A 21547-nucleotide genomic window follows, 5' to 3' on the forward strand; every position below is an offset into this window, starting at 1 on the left:
AGGCATCCCCATGTCATCGCCAACCCTAACCCATCCCTCAGCCGGGAGAGGCCTGTGAATTTTGCTCAGCTGGGGATGGGTTAGGGTTGGCGATGGCATGGGGATGCCTTGAGGACAGTTTAGCATGCGATAAACTCCATTTTCACTTGGCCACGCACGTTCCCTGCCTGTGCCCAAAACAGATACAAAAGTGTGTGTGATGAGCTCCCTTATCTCAATCTCAGTCCTGTTGAAACATATGACATTCTCCTCCTTCCAGTGTTTTCAATGCCTTCTTTTCAATGCCTGAGGGCTTTAAGGCAATTTTTAAAAACCTCCAGTTTACTCCACTGTTTGATCCCCATATTGAGATTGTGGTGCAATTGGGGGTGGGAGAAGGATGGGCCGGGTTGGTTGGTAGTAACCTAGGTCAAGTGGTCACTCCCACCACTGAAAGGTAGCTTCGGTGTTTGTATTGGAATTAGCAAGAGGTGGTGTTGTCTTGTCTTGTCTTTTTTTCATTTGTTTCCATGCCTCTGTGATGCCATGGTTTGAGTGTTGGACTAGGACACTGGGAGACCAGGTTCAAATCCTGGTTCAGCCATGGAAACCCACTGGTTGACCTTGGGCAAGTCACATGCTCACAGCAAAACCTCTGTGAAGAAACCTGCCAAGAAAACTCTGTGATAGGTCCACCTTAGGATCACCATAAGTCAGAAATTGCTTGAAGACACACAACAACAATGCACACATTTACAGGTCAGCATTTCACCTCCTCCCTCTCTATGGGCTTCACTTTATAGAAACAATGAAGGGAAAACAGGCATTATTTAATTAAGCAAATATCCAAATATATGCATATGTTGCTGTAATTTTTTTTAAAAAGCACCCTGCAGCTGCTTCTGTCATGTGATAGACATACACCCAGTAGAAATACCCACTTGCACATTGTGGCTATGTAATGGAGGAGGGCCCTGTATGGCTTTCCAAACCAATTTCAGTTTTTTTGTGGGTTTTGGGGGCTATGTGGCCATGTTCTATAAGAGTTTATTCCTGACGTTTTGCCAGCATCTGTGGCTGATATCTTCAGAGAATGCTAATCTGAAGAGAGTGGGTATGTGTATATATATTGTGTGACCCTGGGTGAGGAGGAGTGATTCCCATGTTAATCTGTGTAATGTTCTGTTGCTGATGGCCTCCTGAGGGTAGGAGGATATGCAAAAAAGGATTAATACAATTTCAGTTTGTATTAAAACAGGTGAGTGTGATAATGCAGTGGTCAAACCATGGCAGGGATACAATGCAGTGGAGCTGGGATACAGCTCTCGTGTCAATTCAGCCCAAGCTAAACAAATGGGTCTCTCTAAATTAATCCTCATAAGGCTGGGTTTCCAGACCTTTGATCACCTTGATAGTATTCAAAATATAGCTGTGTTAGTTTGTAGAATTAGTATGTAGAGAGATCTTGTAGCACCTTTCAGACTAACTGAAAGAAAGAAGTTGGCAACATGAGCTTTCGTCGAGTAAAGTTTACTTCCTCCAGTGCATTTAAGATGCATGTAAATGTGTCTGAGGAAGTAGACTTTTGTCTACAAAAGCTCATGCTACCAACTTCTTTCTTTCAATCTCACAGCTGCTACAAGATTTCTCTACATTTAATCATCTTGGTCACCCTTACTGTATGTGGAAGTATTCCAGCTTGTCAATATGCTTCTTGAAATGTGGTGGCCAAGAATAGTCACAGTAAGTTAGGTCTAACCAAAGCATCATAGAATGGTAGAACCCCTTTCCTTAATCTGGACCCTATATTCCTGTTGATACAACCCAGAATTGCATTGGCTTTTTTTTTTTTTTTTTGGCTGTTACATCAAACTGTTGTCTTATGTTTAGCTTGTGATCTCGTAAGACACCTAGATCCTTCTTTAGAATTTAATTTTCTATACATATAGACCATTGTTGTTTTCCTAAAACAATGGCATTCTGTGGCCCCATTCATACTGACTTTTTTGCGCTGGAAGGAACTGGGAAGATTTGCTCCCCCCCACCCCCGAATCCCTCCGGAAGCAAGTACTCACTACCTCAATCAGGGTATTTTAACCCTGAATGCCTTCTAAGCTCCTGCAGAGAAATTGGTTTAAAATGAAGGCGCCTTTGCTGTCAATCAAATTTAGTTCCGCGTTCATCATAGGTGACGTTTCCTGCACCCATTGGGCAATCAGAAGTGTGCTTCCCACCTCCTTTTTTCTGTCAAATTTAAAAACGTCGTGTGTGTGTGTGTGTGTGTATGTGTGTGTGTGTGTGTTGTGGGTATTTGGGTCACTGCAGGTTATGGATCTTCCCTTGGCCCCGTTTTCAACCCCAAAATGCAATCTAATGCCATCTCTGCATCCTGCATCCTCCTTCCTTGCCACCCCAGAGTGCCTCATACACATGTAATAATAACAATAATAATACTAATAATTAATTCCTCACTTTGGAATGCCAGAAAAGGATGCCATGCATCATTTGCTTTCCCTCAGCTACCCCTGAAATCCTTAGAAACAGTAGCAAAAGCATTCTGTAACAGTTTGCCAAATTGGAAAGAGAAATGTCTGTAACATTTGCATTGTAGCATTCCCATAAAACAAAAGCCTTTTGCAAAGTGCCTTGCTACTGGAAGCAAGGAAATGAAAGGGAAAGTGAACAGGCAGGCAGGCACATTATATCTATATATCTATCTACCTGTAGCAAAAAACATGCACATAGTCTGTCAAAAATAATTTTAAAAATAAAAAAGAGAGAGAAAGCTGACTGGTGTGAGAGGGAGGCTTGCTCTGTTCTGTTCCCTCCCTCTGACCTAATTCCCTTCCCTGAACTTGACCCTTCGTCCTGCTCCTTCCTTCTCCTCCTCCTGCTCCATTACAGATTGCCCTCCATGGCCCCCTTCTTTCCCCCTGGCTCCTTCATCATCATCATCCTCCCCCTTCACTCTTGGCACCCTTTCTCCAGTTCCCTCTGCCCTCCCTCGGATTCACTTGTGGGAGTTTCGGGGCAATATGAACTTCACGTGCATAATTCGGTTCCTGATCCGGGATAAAAAGGTAGCCCCTGAATGGCCCCTGTGTCTTATTTTTAAAAGTTCACATAAATTGATACCCATCCCTCATATATGGTTTGCATGCTGCACTTTCCTTGCAAGAAAGAAAAATGTACATTTAAAAAGAGTACTAACCCACTGAATAGAAAGTTATATGTCATTTATATGTATCTTACATTCACTGGCTCATTTATGTGCAAACTAAGTAAATTGGGGGGGGTCTCAAAATAGAGATACATACTTACATACATAAAACATGTCTATGTTAGAATAATACAGTATTTTAGTCATACTATGAGAACTCTTGAGAAAACCAGTGTGGTGTAGTGATCTGGACATTGTACAATGACTCTGGAGTCCAGGGTTTGAATCCCCACTCAGCTGTGGAAACCCAGTGGGTGATCTGGGGCAAACCACATTCTCTCAGCTTCAGGAGAAGGCAATAGCCAGCCCTCTTTTAACAAATCTTACCAAGAAAACCCCATGATAGTGTTGTGTTAAGCTCACCGTAAATCAAAAACAACTTGAAAGGACGGAATAACATGGAGACTCAAACTTGGTATATCTTCAGGCCTCAACATGTCTTAATTTCACACCAGCTTCACTATATTCACATGTACTGGGAAAGCACAATTTCTCATAGCTCTTCATTTTCTGTATTTCTTTTCTACATCAAGTGAACTGCATATACTACTATTACCTATAACCTCAATGGTAGATAGGTGGAAGTTGTTGATAACTGATTTTATTAATGTTCTGCTTTCCTTGGGTTTATGTTACTTTTTCCTTTTGTTATTTGTTTATCTTTGTTCTGTCTTTCAGTTTTATTCTATTATTTGTTGTAGTCTGCTTGAACACCATTTTATGGAAAGGCAAAATATCAATATAACAAATAAGTTATAATTCTTCTTTAAAATACAAATTTTCTTGTGTGGTGAATTAGACTTCAGTACTTATATTACAAATCTTCCCTTCCTCCTGATCAAAAGCAAGCAAGCAAGTCTTAGTTATTTGCATCACCATGGTGATCTGTACAGATGAATGCCCTGCAGCACTGTAATAAGGAAGCTATGCAATGCTGCCTTTTTACAAATGTTCAAGAAACTGTGGTAATGTGCACTTAGAGAAATATTTCCCCAAGTCTAAATTTTCTGCTTGGTAATTAAACCTATTTTAAAGGCATCTGAAAATACACAGAAGCCCAATTCTACCATAATTTTGTCTTGCAACTGCATTTCTACAAAGAAATGCATCAGGATAAAAAGTATATTTGGACCTATTAACAGGTTTAAAATTTTGGTTTTGAGTCAAAGGATGCTAAAGAGATTTGTTGTTGCCACTGAGATTTACAAGTAGACGAAAGCAATGGCTTTGATAAAGAGCTAGGAAAAGTTACATTTTGGACTGCAACTACCAGAATCCCACTGGCCATACTAGGCAGGGAATTCTGAGAGTTGTATGCTAGAAGATGTAACCTTTCAAAGCTCTGGTAAGATACATAACTGAAGCATAGCACTTTGAGGATGCACACCCCAATTTCTGCTCATTTTTCTGAATGTATTATTCTTTTCATTCCTTCTTTCATAAGAGACCAATTGCATCCTCTTGGCATGTGTTGCAGATGAACAAGAGAGCTCAGGAGCAATTATTTATACTGTCGAGCTCAAGCGGTATGGAGGACCTCTTGGGATCACTATTTCTGGTACTGAAGAGCCCTTTGATCCCATTATCATTTCAAGTCTTACTAAAGGCGGATTAGCTGAGAGGTAAATTGAAATAAAGATATTCATAGTTCTGCTATTTACTTTGTTCAGTCATGTGTAACAATTCATTCAGTCATATCTAATAATTCTTCCTTAGGAATCTGTATATTTCCCACAATCTATCACAAGTGAAATACTTAATGATTTTCAATCTTTTCTGTTGGTGTATATTACGAGGCTGTCAGTAAATCCAGAGCATAATTTTGCAAAGGTTATTCTTGTAATAAATCAGCTAAAGAAGGTGCAACCATTCTTTGTTGCATATTATTAACATCTTGCTTTTTAGAGCTTTTCTTCTGGTTAGCAAAACTGGTAAAATATTTTTTTTTTTTGTGTTCTTCTGTGTGTGGACACATGTACACATGCAAATGCAGGGCCCTGAAAGAGTAGCCAGCTTTTAAAGTTAATTACTTTGCTATTCTGGTATTTATACTGCTGCTGATGGAGAGAGGTGTGTGAGCGATTTTCTGCCTCTGGTGTCAAAATATCTTGGCTGGCTTTGGGTATTATGCACCTTGATATTTAGCACTTATCTCAAGTAGCAAAATGTCTTGGACAGCTCTGTGTGTGTGTGCTTGTGCATGTGGGTATGCATCTGCCCTTGTGTATGTGTCAGAGAGACAGACAGACAGAGAGCATGGTCCAACTTTGTGACAGTATCTATCATTACCTAGAACATAATGATACCTGAATACACAGAGGAAGAGAGACTAAGCAAGGGAGTTTGTGAAGGCAGAAAGGGAACTTTTACCCTTTGCACTCTCCCATGAATTCATAGGCCTAATTCACACGACCGTTTAAACTGGATTGCGATTTGGGTTCAACAGGCATGGTTCCCATTTAATTCAAATTCAGAAAGCAATTCAGAAAGGGGGGCATCTTTTTTGCTCATTTTTGCCCATTTAACACACGTAAAAAAGACACTGGTTTTTTTTTCTGCTCCTTTTCCTCAAAACCAAATTATCGTAAGTGAGACCATAACCTAATCGGAATCGGTTTCATAATTCGGTTTTAAATTACTCGAACGGATTTTTTGTCAATGGGAACCAACTGCCTCAGGAACCAGTTTAAATAGAACCAATTATTTTGCCAATGGGAACCACATGCGGATTATTTTGAATCGCTTCCATCCCAGAAAATCAGATAGGAACAAATGCAGTGGGAACCATGCTACGAATTTGATTTGTTTTGTCAATTTGGATTAGACGCCGAATCTTGCATAAGTGGGAATTAGGCCATAGAATAATATATTTGCCCAGCTGGAGGAAGAGATGTTGCTGGTTGCGCAACATCTGGAAGCCTGGCTAAGGATTACCTTAGCTGTAGGTGACAACATAAGAACTGAACTGATATTCAGTATGCATACTATCACCCTATTTATTCAATTTGTATGCAGAAAATATTCTTCGCAAAGCAGACTTAGAGTCAGAGGCAGGAGGAGTGAAGGTTGGGGGAAAGAGCATTAACAACCTAAGATACAGAGACAACACAATACTACTAGCAGAAACTAACAAGAACCTGGAACAATTACTGAAGAAGTTAAAGGAGAAAAACACTAAAGCAGGCCTAATGTTGAACATTAAAAAACAAACAAAAATAATGACCTTGGAAGAGCTACAAGGATTCATCTTAGACAACATGAAAATCAAAATAGTCAATGAGTTCCCATACCTTGGATCAAACATAGACCAGAACAGAGATTGCAATCAAGAAATTAGAAGAAGACTAGGAATGGGAAGGGCAGCTATGAAAGAAATGGACAAGATCCTAAAGTGCAAAGATGTAACTCTGAACACTAAAATGAGGATAGTCCAAACCATTGTATTCCCCATCACAATATATGGAGGTGAGAGAGTGAAGAAAGCTGATAGAAAGAAAATCAACTCATTTTAGATATGATGCTGGAGAAGAGTGCTGAAGAAACCATAGACAGCCAAGAAGACAAACAAATGGATTGTAGAATAGATCAAGTCTGAACTCTCCCTGAAAGCCAGGATGACTAAATAGAAGGTGCCATATTTGGTTGGCCACATCATGAGAAGGCAATGATGCTGGTAATGGTAAAAGGCAGTAGAAAGATAGGAAGACCACATGCCAGATGGTTAGACTTGATTGAGGGGTGGGGCACAAATGTGCAAAATTCCATTTTCACAGGGGGGGGGGGTCTGGAACAGATCCCCCACAAAAACGGAGGGCTGACTGCATAATTAATTTTACATTTTAAATTAACTGTGATACCAGAGGTAAAACTGAAGATATTTGTGCTTATTTCATAAACATTAAATGACTGACTCTGTTTCCTTTTTTTTTTTTAACTAAACTTTTTATGTGTTATTTAACTTGTCTTTCAGGACAGGTGCAATTCATATTGGAGACCGAATCTTAGCAATAAATAGTAGCAGCCTGAAAGGAAAACCTTTGAGTGAAGCCATACATTTGTTACAGATGGCAGGAGAGACAGTCACCTTGAAAATCAAAAAGCAAACAGATGGTGAGTGTGCCAGGTATTACATAGATGCCCTTTCTACACCATCAGCAATGTTTAAATACGTATGTTCAGGAAAATGACATTTAGCCCATAATAAATGTAGGTACAGGAATTTAGAAGCAAATATGAAGATGTTAAGAATGGAGTGAGCTGGTTAGAATTAAACCACTTTCCAGTGACTTGAGGTTGTGGCAGAAGGCAAGCTGAAAAGACTCCAGTGAAGCAAAGGAGCTCTACAAAAGGGAAGTCCAAATATGTTTGGTTTTTAACAGCAGCATGGTGATCAGCATTTGGGGAGTATTGTACTCCTTCTTTTTGTACACCTGTAATCACTTTTGTGTATATGAAGGATGTGGGCAACCTGAAAGAGTACAAAGACATGGAATGTATTGGGAGATATAAAAAAAGAAAAAAAGAAAAAAAGTCCTTGGAGACCCACAATCTAACCCCAGTAGATAACCTGGTGAGTTACAGTAACTAGCCCAACCTGTTGTTGAGTTCAGTCCCATCATAATTGTACCCAAGATAAGAGCTAAGCTACTGAAATATAGAGCAGTAAGCAATGGCAGCCTGCTTGTCCATAAGAGCAGGGCAGAGGGCAGCTACTCCAAAACGGTTAAGGAAAGTATGCCATCCCCAACTCATTCCACAAGTCAGCCATATCGGTCAGACAATCTTTAAGTATACTTAATGCTACAGATAAAGACAAGAACATGATTTGGGAAAGACATTTCTTATCCCAAATCAGGAAGCACTAAGTGGTTGAATCAATTACTACATTTTATTTAGGTAACATATTGATCAAGAACATGTATTCATCCATTAAAGAACAGGAAATGATATATGTATCTAAACCTTGACCCAACTTATCTGAGTCCCCTATTCACTAGTTACTTTGATGCCCAAGATTTTTTAACTATGGTAGTCCTCCTTTTTGCTGACTGTTTTTCAGCTGACACTTCCTGTCAGTCATATGATTCCCACCCCCCGCCCCCATCATTCCATCTCACTCTTCTGATATTCTTTTCCTTCTCTCACATGTTAATAGGGAAACAAAGGGAAATTTGTTATAGGGAAATAGCAGCTGTTTGCTCATTCACAAAGGATTGGAGGCAAATGGATTTAATTTACATAAAATGATCTAGGTTAAAACAGTTAACTGCTGGTACAAAATGCTTGGGAAATTTGTAGAATTTATCTCCTCTGTGACTTTCAGAGATAATGCTTTGGGGTCTTTTCTAAATTTGATGCTGTCATTGATTTACCTTGTCTACTGTACAGGTATTCTGTAAGACTGCTATCACTGCAGAGGCCATATTAGTCAAGCATAAATAATCCAAAACTTCTGCTAGACACATTAATTAATTTAAAATAGAAGTTTATGGTTGTGTGATTCATTATTTATGGTATGAGCCCGTGTTGATTTTTGTATCCTGCTGTGATCTCTGGTAAAACCTGCTCCAGAAGCATGACCAGTGCTACTGGGAGAGACATGTATATTGTTTATCTTTGGAAATGAAGCTACTGATACACCATCAGTGTTCCCATACTTGCAATAAGTAGGATGCCATTTTCTTTGCTTTATACAAACAGTTATCTGTGTCTAGCCCATTCATTCGTCTATGCTACTTGTTGGCAAAATGAAGAGATTATTCATAAATGATGTTTATGTTAGATTTTTTGAGCATACATATAATGCTTCTTCCTGCTGTTTAATCCCTATCAGCAACAAGTCCCAAGAAGTTTTCTGCCTCTGGTCACCTAAACGAATTAAGTGATGCTGAAGATGATGCAGCTGCCACACAGAAACCAGGCAAACTCTCAGAAATATATTCCACTACTGTCCCAAGTGTGGACAGTGCTGTAGAATCATGGGATGGTTCTGGAATGGATACCAGCTACGGAAGCCAAGGTGAGGCCATGAATTTTATCTCATATACTTAATAAGGAGACAAGTCAGGGATGAAACCTTTGAGCTGATTGTACTATGCCTCAGTGGTAGTCTCTCCTTTGAGCTGTCTTGCATGCATCTGATTAAGACTGCACATTTTAGCACATTATGCTTCCACTTGCATTCAGCTAACCTTGGTTTTGCTCTTTCATGACACTGTGACAGGTCTTTAAGCATATATCAATACGTTAACAGCCTTCCACTAGTTTTACTGATGTCTGAATGGCTAGTCCATAGCTCATCCACAGCTAAATGGGTTTATCCTTCAAGCTTAGATTAATAAAAGATGCAGAACACATTGAAGGTGTTCATTAATTTTAACATCTGAGGCCCATTCATTGTGATTTTTAAGCTGACTGTGGTAAAGATTTATTGTAAACTGCCAGAGGGGAACATAAAGAGATTATTCAGTGATTTGTTATCCTTTTGTTTCTCCCTCATCCCTTGACATTAAGATGTCAGGGGGCTTTCAGAATAATAACTGGTTTTAGGATTTTTTTTAAAAAAAAAAAAAGAAGAAGGGAAAAATAATAATGGAGTCTCTTTTATTCCTGCAAAGTTTAATGGTCATTCTGTTGTATTTGACCATTCATTTAAATATTGATGTAATGTTGAACCATAGAAGTGCTCTAAAAATAATAAATTCCATGTTGGGTTGAAAATAGAGATTTTTTTTTTGTTATGATCTTTTAAATTGCAATATCAAACCACCAGTTTGCATAACAGCATTTAAATCACAAATAGTCACAGAGTTGCTGTAAAAGAAACCTTTTCCTTTGTTTCCGCTATAATTTAGAATCCATCACACAGAAATGTGTTTCTCTGTGCAGATTGATATAGTCCAATCTTGACCCCATGATCATCTGAAAATACAGAACTGGACACAAAAGTGTGCATAGATACTTCCCAATAGCTGTTTCCCTGAGCACAGCAGCACTTTTCCAGCTATAGTAAAGCTGTAGGGAGACAAGTCAGGGGTAGAGCTTTGCATTCAACCTTGTTCCATACTTTTATTATATTTTGCATGATTTTGGATATGTGTATGGCATGCTACAAGGAGCTGCAAGTATATCCCCCCAAATTAAGTGAATGGCCAAAAAAATAGTAAATGGAATCCAGTGGCTTGGATCAAAATTCAGGCTCATTGAACTGGCAGAAATTGACTTCACCAATTTCCCATTGTGTTTCCTGTGTAAAATGCTGTTGTTTGCACTGGAAATAAATTTTCTGCCCATACACACCAATTCATGTTTTCTGTGCAAAAACAAGAGTATGCCAAGAGATTGTAGCTTCCCTCCTTTAATACCATTAAAAGAACTTAAAGAGGCCAAAAGCTGTAATTCCATATATTGATGGGGTTTTGTTGTTTGTTTGTTTCAGCAGTAGTAAAATGGAAGCAGTGTTAAAATGAAATCAAGTCTATCATGCTGGATGTCTTAATTTTATTTCTGGACAAACTCCCTGATTAAGCACAAATATAGGCCCGGAACAGATGGGCCTTTGAGGCACCCTCGTCATGTGTGAGGGTTGGCTGGTGGGCAGAGTGCCCACATGCCTGGCAGCCCTCGCACGTGATGAGGGCACTGCAGCTGTGGCGCACCCAGCAGATGCGGTGCGTAACGGTGATGTCGCAGCTGTGCTGCTTCCAGACGGGGTGTCACAGCTGCAACATCATCGTGACATCTTGCGCTTTGCGGCGTCGCAGCACCACCGCAAAGAGGAGCCACTTCCTGGAGCTTTTTTTGCTCCGCAGGAGAGCCGCACAATTTGGTTGCTGCAGCGCTCCTGCAGAGCAAAGAGAGGCGCCAGGGAGGCGCCTCTTTCTGGCAGTGTGTACCCTGGCATATTTAGATAACACATTTTTATTTGATTTAGTAGGGTTAATCTTGCTGGTCTAAAAAGCATTTTACAGCTTGGAATTTGCAAATATAAAACATTGCTTTATATTTAATTGTAAGGGGTGGTAATTTGGCTTGTTTTGATTTGTCTGCCTGCACTCACTGTTCCACTATCATTCTATGTCCCTTCTGATGCAGGCAAGTCTCAGCATGTGGGCTATCATTTAGTGTATGTGACAGTAAAGAGCACATGAATCACACACAACTCCCAGCAGGCCCATTTGTTCACCTATCTGAAAAACTAATGAAATATTGAACTGTGAATATTTTCTGAGATGAAAGTAGTCCTAGCCAGTAAAGATCTGAGGGAATGCTTGGCAACCCATCATTGGAAGCAGCCTACATTATGGCTTGGGTCACTAGAATTGCAGCACACAGACCAAAATAATAGAAATGAGATGAAATTCAATAGTACAAGTGTAAGGTCATGCATTGCATGATGGGAGGGAGCAAACTATGAGCAATTTTTATTGCCCCCTGCCCTGATGACTTACCGAGTGGAAAACAGGAGAAGGGTGAGATTTTAGAGTATTGATTGATCACAAGATCACTGTGCACTAATATGATGCAGATGCAAACAAGCTGTAGTTTTTTTTCTTGGATGACATAAATTAGACATTTCTGGTACGGTTAGCAAGCACATCTATGTCCATTTCCAATTGCCCATTTAAAAAAATGCTGCATTTAAGATATAGCACTGGGCCCTCTGAAAAAAGAAATGAGTACTTAAAATGAGAGTCACCCTGGTGTAGTAGAGGTTTGAGTGTTGGACTAGAAGAATTTGAACCCTAAGAGATCACAGTTTGAAACCTTGGGCAAGGTTGGGAAACCACAGGTGGTTTATCCCAACAGGAAAGCACTGGCAAACCTTCTATGAATAAATAAATCTCACTAGAAAACTTTTCTATAGAGTTGCAATAAATCTGTTTGAAGGTACATTAAAATTTAAATGATAATTTAAAAGACAAAGAATTCTTTGACACATTAAAAAGCTTAATAAATTGAAAAATGAATGTACGTGGCTAGAAATGTTTTTTATCATGTCTATGGAAGCCAGGATGACTAAATTGAGACTGTCGTACTTTGGGCACATCCTGAGAAGGCATGAATCACTGGAAAACACAGTAATGCTAGGAAAGGTGGAAGGCAATAGAAAGAGCAAGGCCAGATGGTTGGATTCAATCAGGAAGACCAGAGGCCTGAGCCTATAGGACCTGAGCAGAACAATTGAGGATAAGGGGTCTTATTCACAGGTTCACCATGAGTCGAAGTTGACTCAAAGGCAGCTAACAACAATGATGGCATGGCTCTGATAAAATGGGTTGTGGTCCCGTGCAAAATGCTACAGGACTCTGTTGTTTTTGCTAACACTCTTTGTAAAATAGCACTACCAGTAGTTGTGGCCTATGGGGATCAAGTACTTTTTCTTCCTCCAGTTATTCCTGTTTCCTTCAGAGTGGTAGAAACCACCATATTTAAACATAGCAGTATGATGGGTAAGATGGAGAGGCACACAGAAAATTTCCTCCTCGGTGATTTCATAGATGGCATTTGTTGACACTTAGAATTTGACTGATGATATCTAGGCTTGGAAAAGAATTTCCCCTAGATGAGTTTGGCAGTGTCCCTTAAGGTATGCAATGCATCGCTTGTTGGATAAATCATTTCAGTCTACTTGCCCTGAATGTACCTTTCTGCAATGTACCTTTTCTCTTAACATACAAGTCAGTTGGGAGAGGGAGGAATGATTCAATTGATGGACAGCTCTGTTTTGTAAGTTGCATTAGATGGCTTTTCAGCCCTGTCCGCTCTCTTATTCTGTTTTTCTTATGAAATATTTAACACTGTGTCTAGCTGGCAACTTGAGTGCTTTTAGTGTAAGGAGGGGAAGTGTCTTATTCCTGTAAATAGTACTTGGCCCCCAAATGGAGAGGCTAGATCTTGCATTTAGAATATTAGCAGTTTCTCATTGCCAAAGTATGTCTTAAGATGCAAAGCTTTCTGCTGTCAGTCATTAAAATCTAGATTGCCCCCCCCCCAAAAAAAATCATAATTGTATATAAGATGGAGCTCTCAGTTTGCTGTTTTCATTTCAGTTTAGAGTACTGAGTGATTTACTTTGGACTTCAATCTAAAATTGAATCAGTGTATTATTGGTTTGCCAGCCAATGTCATGAACATCAATTTCATATTTGCTAAAGTTCATAAATGATAATGGTGTTAACAAGACTGTTGTCTGCAGTAAAATTACAGTACTGTATAGGAAGAAACAATTTAGTTCATATGATTTCCTTAACCTGACCTGAACCAAATGCTAGAACACCCACATAGTTTGTCATGTTATCTATATCTTTACCAGATTCTGAGTTCAGCAGTATTCAGTGGGCAGGCAGAAAAATATGTGTACAACAGTAACTTCTTACAGCATCAGTGGATTGTGCTGAAGAGCTTAGGAAGGTGCTACTGTCTGTTTCCTTTATGCCTGGCAAAATGGTCAGTGCTTCAGCTTGTTCTAGGAACTAGCCGCTATGAGAGCCTTTAGGGCTGAAGGGCGGGGTATAAATACTGTAAATAATAAATAAATAAATAAATAAATAAATAAATAACTGTTAGGAAGGACAGGAGCCAAGCTACTCCTTCCTGTGAATCAGAAGTGTGCAACTTCAGAATGGCCAGGGGACATTTTCCACCATCCCAAATGGACATGTGCTGCACCAACCCTCCCAGCAAAATCAGAAATAATGGGAACATTGCATCTTTTGTTGTTTAATTAGTATTTTCTTTTCTTTTACTAAAGCAGGGGGTCCCTCATCTTTAGAGGATCCCCACATTCTCTCTTGGTGTCAAGTGATGTGACTCTCCTGGTGTTTGCAAGTGTAGATAAAATTTAAAATGGGGACCCTCTGTGGGGAGTTACAAAAATGGCTTTGGAGGTACTGCACAAAGCCTGGAGGCCATGGGATTCCCACCCTTGCTCAACCTTTTGTTTACCATGTACTTGCTCAGTCTCAGGAAGAGAGAAATGGTTTCCAGCTGTTGTTGAAATCCCAGTCACCAGAAATTATTTCTTGAAACTTGTCTCACTTCCAGTACAGCTACTTATGTCTCATGATCTCACAAGTAATCTCAGAGCACAGATAATATGATTTATTGATTGATTTCATTTGTATGCCACCTTTCTCCTAGAGTGGGACTCAAGGCAGCTCCAGAGAGAGTCAAATAAAAATCCCTTCACAATAAAAAAAAATTAAAACAATTAAATTCACCAGATAAAACACTATAAAATCATTGAAAAGACATACAAAAGTTTAAAAAGACAAAACATCCCAATTAAAAGCTCCCGGTTTACACATTAAAAGCCTACTTTAAAAAAATGTATACTGCTAACATTTTTCTATTTTGCCATAGTAAGCATATGTAGCTTTACCTTTGTGATCCTGACTGCATCACGTCGGCATTGTGGTTTTTAATGGAATTGGCTTTGTAGCAAATACTCAGATGGTTTTTTGTGGGTTTTTCGGGCTATGTGGCCATGTTCTAAAAGAGTTTCTTCCTGACGTTTCATCAGCATCTGTGGCTGGCATCTTCAGAGAATGCTTTGCCTGGAAAAAGTTGGGTGTATATATACTGTGTGAGCCTGGGAATGCAGGAGTGATTTCCATTTGTATTGTTCTGTGTTGATGGCTGGCCTCAGGCTGGGAGGCTAATGCAAAAGAGGATTAGAGTCTGCTAATTGGTGATCATTATCTGCTGGGAAAGCCCCTGACTCTGAATGGTTTCCCATTTGCATTTGCAGAGTCCTTATTTTGCTGTTCCTCAGGACTGGTAGCCAAATTTTGTTCACTTTAAGGGTTTCTTCTTTCCGGTTGAAATTATCCAGATGTTTGTGGATTTCAATGGCTTCACTGTGCATCCTGACATGATACTGGTTGGCATGGTCCAGGATTTCAGTGTTTTCAAACAGTATTTTCTGCCCAGGATGATTAGTGGCATGTTTTGCAACTGCTGATTTTTCTGGCTGGCCCAGTCTGCAGTGTCTCTCATGTTCCTTGATTCTTGTTTGCACACTGTGTTTGGTGGTCCCTATGTAGACTTGTCCGCAGCTGCATGGTATGTGGTAAACTCGTGCGGCTGTGAGAGGGTCTCTCTGGTCCTTGGCTGAGCGAAGAATTTGCTGGATTTTCTTTGTCAGTTTGTAAACCATTTGAAGGTTGTGCTTCCTCACCATTTTGCCTATTCTGTCTGTGACTCCTTTGATGTATGGTAAAAATACCTTCCCTTTGGGTGGCTGCTTGTCTTCACTTCTCTGGGTTTTCCTGGGCCTGGCAGCCCTTCTGATGTCTGAGCTGGAATAACCATTAGCCTGTAGAGCCCGGTCCAGGTGCTTCAGTTCATCTTCCACGAAGTGAGGTTCACAGATGCATTTTGCCCAGTCTACCAGTGTTTTGATTGTTCTTCTTTTTTGTCCTGGGTGATGGTTGGAGTTCTTGTGCAGGTATCGGTCTGTATGTGTGGGTTTTCTGTATACTGTGTGACGAAAACATTGGTTTGGTTTGCAGATGACTAGGACATCCAAAAATGGCAGTGTTCCTTCCTTTTCTTTTTCCATAGTGAATTGGATGTTGGGGTGGATGTTGTTCAGATGGTTCAGGAATACAGCCAGGTATTCTTCTCCATAGCTCCAGATGGTGAAAGTGTCATCCATGTATTGGAACCAAGTTGTGGGCTTGGATGGATCCCTACATTCTACAGCCAACATTAACTTTATCTGGGAGTGTTATCTACATTACAGTGTTACAGAACTTTGCTACCACTTTAGCTGTCATGGCAGACTTGGATAACCACTTTAACTGTCCCAGAAATCCTGGGATTGGTACTTTGGGGAAGTACTTAGGATTCTGAGCTAGAAACCTCTAGTGCTGTAGTTCAGGGGTTATCAAATTGGTATAACTGTGTAGTGCAATCCTGCTTTTTTGCCTTGCCCTGCATGACTGTAGGCTTAAAGCAAGCCACAAAGTCACTACCATGGAAAGGATACCTGTATTACAAGAAAAGAAGCACCTACATTTTCCACTTGCCAGTACTGTACCAGTAGCATGGTAAATTACTCAAGCCTTCTCATTGAAAGACTGTAAAATGGCAGTAATTTTCTCTGCAGTCTCAGATACCTGTTCCAAAAGCAAGACAACAGAAGTAGCTAAAACAGCTGTTATCCAAAGGATAACATTACCCATGTGTAACTGTCCTTCACTGTGTTTTCGCCTGCTCTATCCTGACATCTTTGCTTTTAGTTACATTGTGTATAGAACTTCAGGTCCTGTCCATCTAGAGCACTTTGTCTATCCCAGTACAGACTAACAAAATTGAATGTTCTCAACAGTATAACCCACTATTTATAGCCTATGAATTGCAGAAGAGAAGGTGACTAACACAGCAATTAATGGAGTACAGAGAGTCCAAAGAAATGCAGGTTTTGTACTTCGTGAGTTGTGTGCAGACGTTACATGTCATTTTTAGTTCATTTCCATGAAATCTCTTCAATTGCAAAATTACTTGAGAACACAATTTAGATAATTTAATGCCCCAGTTTAGTCTGACATAGATAATTACCAATAAGAATTTTTACCAGTGAAGAATAGAAAGTGAGCTGTATGGCTGAGACTCAGGGTGCATCTGCACTGCACAAATAATGCAGTTTGACACCACTTTATAACTCCACGGCTCTATGGAATTCTGGTATTTGTGGGTTGTTGTTTTTTGTTTTTGTTTTGTTTTTAGATATCTAGCTTTCTCTGTCAGAGAGCTCTGGTGCCACAATAACAAACTACAAAGCCCAGGATTCCATAAAATTGAGCCATGGCAGTTAAAATGCTGTCAAACTGTCTTATTTCTGCAGTGCAGATGTAGCCTCAGTGAACAGCATAACTGGGTATGGGTTCCAAATCAGTGCTCAGTCATAGATGTAGTGCAGGGATGGGCAAAGTGCCGAGAACCCCAAAGTGCTGGCCAAGAAACCCTTACCCACCCAGCCCCCATTTTAATATTTTTCTGAAAATGTTTGCATATTCCCCCCTCCCAAAAAAAAAAACCAGCCCAAAGTACCCCAAACTGGCCAGAAACATAGCAGTTTACTTTCCCTTTAAAAAGGTTGAAAACCAGCCAAAATGGCAGTCAGAATCTAACAGTGGCTCACCAGAGGATACAGGGAAGGTAAATGGCCCTGCTCCCTATATGGTTGCCTGCCTCTAACTTCATGGATAGGTCTAAGTTGCTCTGACATCTTACTTCTATAAGTGGGGGCAGGCAATCGCTTAAATCATGTAGATGCTAGAAGAGCCAATGAAAGAAAATCCTTTAACTCTCTTTCTTAAGGATAAAAACAATTTGCATTGAGAGACTTTGGGCTGTTTTCTGACCTTTGATAATTATTATATTGTAAAGCATGCAAGACTGAGCAGAAGCTTCCAACAGGAAAATGAGGGAATTGGTAAAAAGCTAGAATCACCTTTCCTGCTGTCCTCAGTCCCAAGTTGGAAGAAACTAAGGATATAAGAGCACTAAGATTGCCTCCCTGCCCTTTCTTCACATGTGAGCAGAATCTCTGTTTTGCATCAGTCCCATTGTCAGTTGGAAATGCTCTGCGGGTTATAAATATTTTCATATTTGAAAACATGAACCCTAATGAATGTATTATTCATCTTCTAGGTGCCAGTTTCCAGGCTTCAGGATATAACTTCAATACCTTTGAATGGAGGAGTCCTAAACAAAGGGGCACTTTGTCCCCTCCCAGCAGACCCCGAAGCAACCCCTTCCATGAAACAGGCCTCGGTGATGAAGACTGGGATAAGCCAGTAGTCACCAGGTAAGTTCTGTACCAGCCTACCATTTGAAGTTTGTAGTGCCAGAAAGTTATTTGTTAGCATACACCTGGTATGGGCTCAAAATGCCCAATTGCTAACTTATTTTCTAACTACTGTGATATTTCATATTTACAGCTCATGCTGCATGCGATTTATTAGGTTAGGTTAGTGGAATTCATGAAAGGTTATGATGCTGAAAGTAAGGTTTGTGGCACTTGGTGAATTTCTCTGCATAAAATGATAGATCGTTGACTCTTCATGTTAATGCAAAAAAATGTTCTCTCCTGTTTACCAGCCCCATTCAGATGCTATAAGAGCTTTTAGTTTGCCTTCTCTCATCACTTAATACAGTTTCATGCTGGTCACTCACATTCTACATTACTTATGTGGTGTGATTCCAGTTGCTATATGGCTCGTAAGCAATTGTCCTAACAATCTTTTAGGAAAGGGTCCCATGGTAAGTCAAGCAGGGAATATCCTGCACCAACCACCAGTGTTGTTTCTCCTTTAAGACTGGCCATTCCATGTGGTAATCCCTTTTCTAATCTTTATGATTGTACAATTTGTTCAGAGAAGCTTTGATTCCAGTATAACCATCATTATTCCAGAGGTATCACAAACCTTGAAGCAATTCTTACACATCTTATGATCCCAGCTAGCAGAACAAGTGTCTACTCAGACCAGAATTTATTCATATTGTGACTCCTCCTTTTCATAGTAAACCAAAGGTTTGGAGTAATTCTTCTTAGCTCTCTGATGTAGGAAAAGTACCAATTAAAGGCCAGTGTAGCTAAGTGGTGGGTGGAACCCTGTGTAGGAGAAAGAGTTCAGGACTCCATACCTATGCTCTCCTTCAGCCCATTAAACTACACCTCATTTCCATGTGAATAGAGCAAACTCATTTTGAGGCACATGTGATTCATGTTTTTTAGATTCTCATAGATTTTATGTGGTTTAATTTCTACTTTTCTTGCAGTAGTTTTAGGAATCTACCAAAACTGCTGGCCCTCAAAGAGTTTTTTCTGTAACTTCCAGAAAAACATCATTATTGGTAGTTTCTCCATTGACCTGCAATCTAATCAATAACGTCAGAGGCCTCATGGAAGTGTTGATAGTGATTACTGGCCTCTGTGCTGATTTGCTCCCCACCCCCAGATATATTGCTCCTTTTATCTCTATTGCCCCCATGGGAAGCACTATTTTTTATCACTTTGGACTCATGAGTTGATGATGAGCCTTAAGAAACACTCCCTAGTTCAGTCTCTGCTCCCTTGTAACTGAATCTGATCTTGGTAAATAACATTAAGCCAAGTGTTGGGCCACCCTCCCTGCTATTGCTTCCAAATCTTTTGCCAGCTTAATTCTGTTAAAGACTCACAGAAACATGGAGACAAAAATGGATGCCATTTAGCCTGAGCACACCCAAACAGTGCTTTTGCATTGCATCTGAGATTTCCAAGCAACTCTAGACTCTTTCATATGGTTCCATCTTCATTTGTGCAACTCAGGCATGCTTCCTTATTGCTAGACTAAAAAGTAATTAAGGCCTGAAACACACATGCAAAATGACGCAGCTTCAGGCCACATTGGGGGCATGGTGTTTAGGTGACACATACCCCACATGGTCTGAAGCAGTGCTGACACCGCGCCAAGCAAGAAGAACCTGGCAAAAAGGAGCAGATATGAGCTGGGACAAAAGGGAGTGGCTATATTATTATTATTATTATTATTATTATTATTATTATTATTATGCTTTATTTATATAGTGCTGTCGATCCACTCCTTCTGGTAGCCCAGTTCAGAACCACAGTGGCAGCTTGGATTGGGACCAGGACCGTGCAGTCACCACGATCCCAGCACGATCGGGGCTAGCGTGGTCCTGGCATGGTCCTTTTGGCCCGTCTACTTTAGGCCTAAGAAGAGTAATACATATGACACAAACCAGAGGTTTAATTAGAAATCAGCATGACTTGGGCTGCATCTTACCGCTCTTATTCAGGTGCTCTCTGAACATTAGCTTTGGAGGCAGGTGAAGCAGAAAGGGAAAACTAGCAAGAAATTTTATCAGGTGCCAGCATTAAGCAAGTATGTTATCAGTGTGGTTTTTTTTTGTTTTTTTTTTAAATTGAATATTTCTTGCTTGTACAGTTAAGGATGCTATTAACCAATGGAGCCACTCTCCCTCAAAAAGTGCAATTATTTTACCCCTGATGTCACACTGTTACATTGATTTTTTTTTTCACCCAGTGCAGATTTGGAAAAAAGAAGCTGATGACTGTGTGAAGTTCACCATCAGAACTCTTGTAAATTCTTTTTGCCAGTAAATCCCTAGCACCGTGCATTACTTTAGCAATTGTCCTCATGATCGTAGTCCATAGCCACAGCCACGGCTTACTCTCCTTCTGCTCATGTGTATCCCTTAGTAGCCCCATATTGTTATTTGCATGTTGTGAGCCGTTCCTGTGAAGTTCGCTGCCATGTTGCCTTCACTTTTAAGCAAACTTTTCTCTGTGAATCCAGCTTTGCAGGTCCCCCCGAGAATGATCATGAGGAAAATTTCTGGTCTCAAGCACTGGAGGACTTGGAGACCTGTGGACAGTCAGGAATTCTGAGGGAATTAGAGGTAGAAGCAATCTTAATCCTGTTGTAATATACCAGTTTCTTTCTTTTCTTTCTTATAAATTAACACGCTTTCCCCCTACCCCTCTTCCTTTTCTCTAAGTTTGCATTAATATCACAAGTTCATTTTAAAGCTTTAACCCACCCCCCTCTCCACAGGACAAGGCTGACAGGCGTCTGTGTTTGAGAAACATGACTCTCTTGGTACCTACCCTTTATGTTTCTATTTTTGCTTGTGCAGCTGCCTTCTCTGACTGCCCTAATCAAGCTGTTTTCTTTCATGGAGCTGCTGCTGAAATGATACAGCTGTGTTCTCAAAAGCTTCTCCTGTGCTACTGCTGGCTGCACCTGTCTGCAGGTTTATTTTGCCTTTGCAGGAGCACATCTCATTCTCTTCCAGCTGCTTTTACAAAAGGTTTTCTTGGCATGTGTCTCTCGCAACAGAACTGAATTTGAATTAAGGGGAACATAAACGAAAAGTGAACCTCAAAATGTTTTTCAAAAACTGGATTCACCTGATGAACCAAGATAACTGCAAAGGATTTGTAGAGGCAATTACTTTCCTTACACACGGCAACCTGATGTTAACACAGTTATGAGCTCCACATTAACTTCATGCTGTGTGGTGTATTTCAAAAACAAAGTAACTAGACATCTCCTTGTTTAAAGCTGCCTGCTTACTCCTTAAAAATAGGTGGGAGGGAAAGAAGGGTGAGTCCTCAAGAATTTTCTTTTATGTTCTTTTAAATTCCTTGCTTTGCAAAATTGGCAGAATCTCATTTTCATTTTATGTCATATTGAAGTCCCTGAACAACCACAAGGAATGTGAATGGCATAACTGGGTAAAACTCATGCAGCTCAACTTGATTGCATAGTCTCAGATTTATGGCTTCCGTATTGCATGTCTGTTTAC

General features: G+C 40.1%; 1 protein-coding gene across 11 annotated transcripts in view; it reads left to right on the forward strand.

The window, feature by feature from the left end:
• The window catches only part of GRIP1 (glutamate receptor interacting protein 1), a 435209-nt gene that overhangs the window by 407188 nt on the left and 6474 nt on the right, over nt 1-21547 (forward strand). For 7 of the 11 annotated variants that reach the window (XM_089524169.1, XM_089524166.1, XM_089524170.1 and 4 more), the window contains 5 exons: nt 4644-4821; nt 7170-7309; nt 9033-9218; nt 17861-18017; nt 20536-20638. In XM_089524169.1, coding sequence (XP_089380295.1) covers nt 4644-4821; nt 7170-7309; nt 9033-9218; nt 17861-18017; nt 20536-20638 — 764 coding nt within the window. Of the gene's footprint in view, nt 1-4643; nt 4822-7169; nt 7310-9032; nt 9219-17860; nt 18018-20535; nt 20639-20793; nt 20839-21547 lie in introns of all 11 variants that reach the window. The other 4 variants (XM_089524167.1, XM_089524173.1, XM_089524177.1 and 1 more) reach the window with 3 other exon arrangements.

This window comes from Sceloporus occidentalis, unplaced genomic scaffold (assembly GCF_023333645.1).
Source record: "Sceloporus occidentalis isolate IW3139 unplaced genomic scaffold, rSceOcc1.0.p SCAF_5, whole genome shotgun sequence".
Classification (NCBI taxonomy): domain Eukaryota; kingdom Metazoa; phylum Chordata; class Lepidosauria; order Squamata; family Phrynosomatidae; genus Sceloporus; species Sceloporus occidentalis.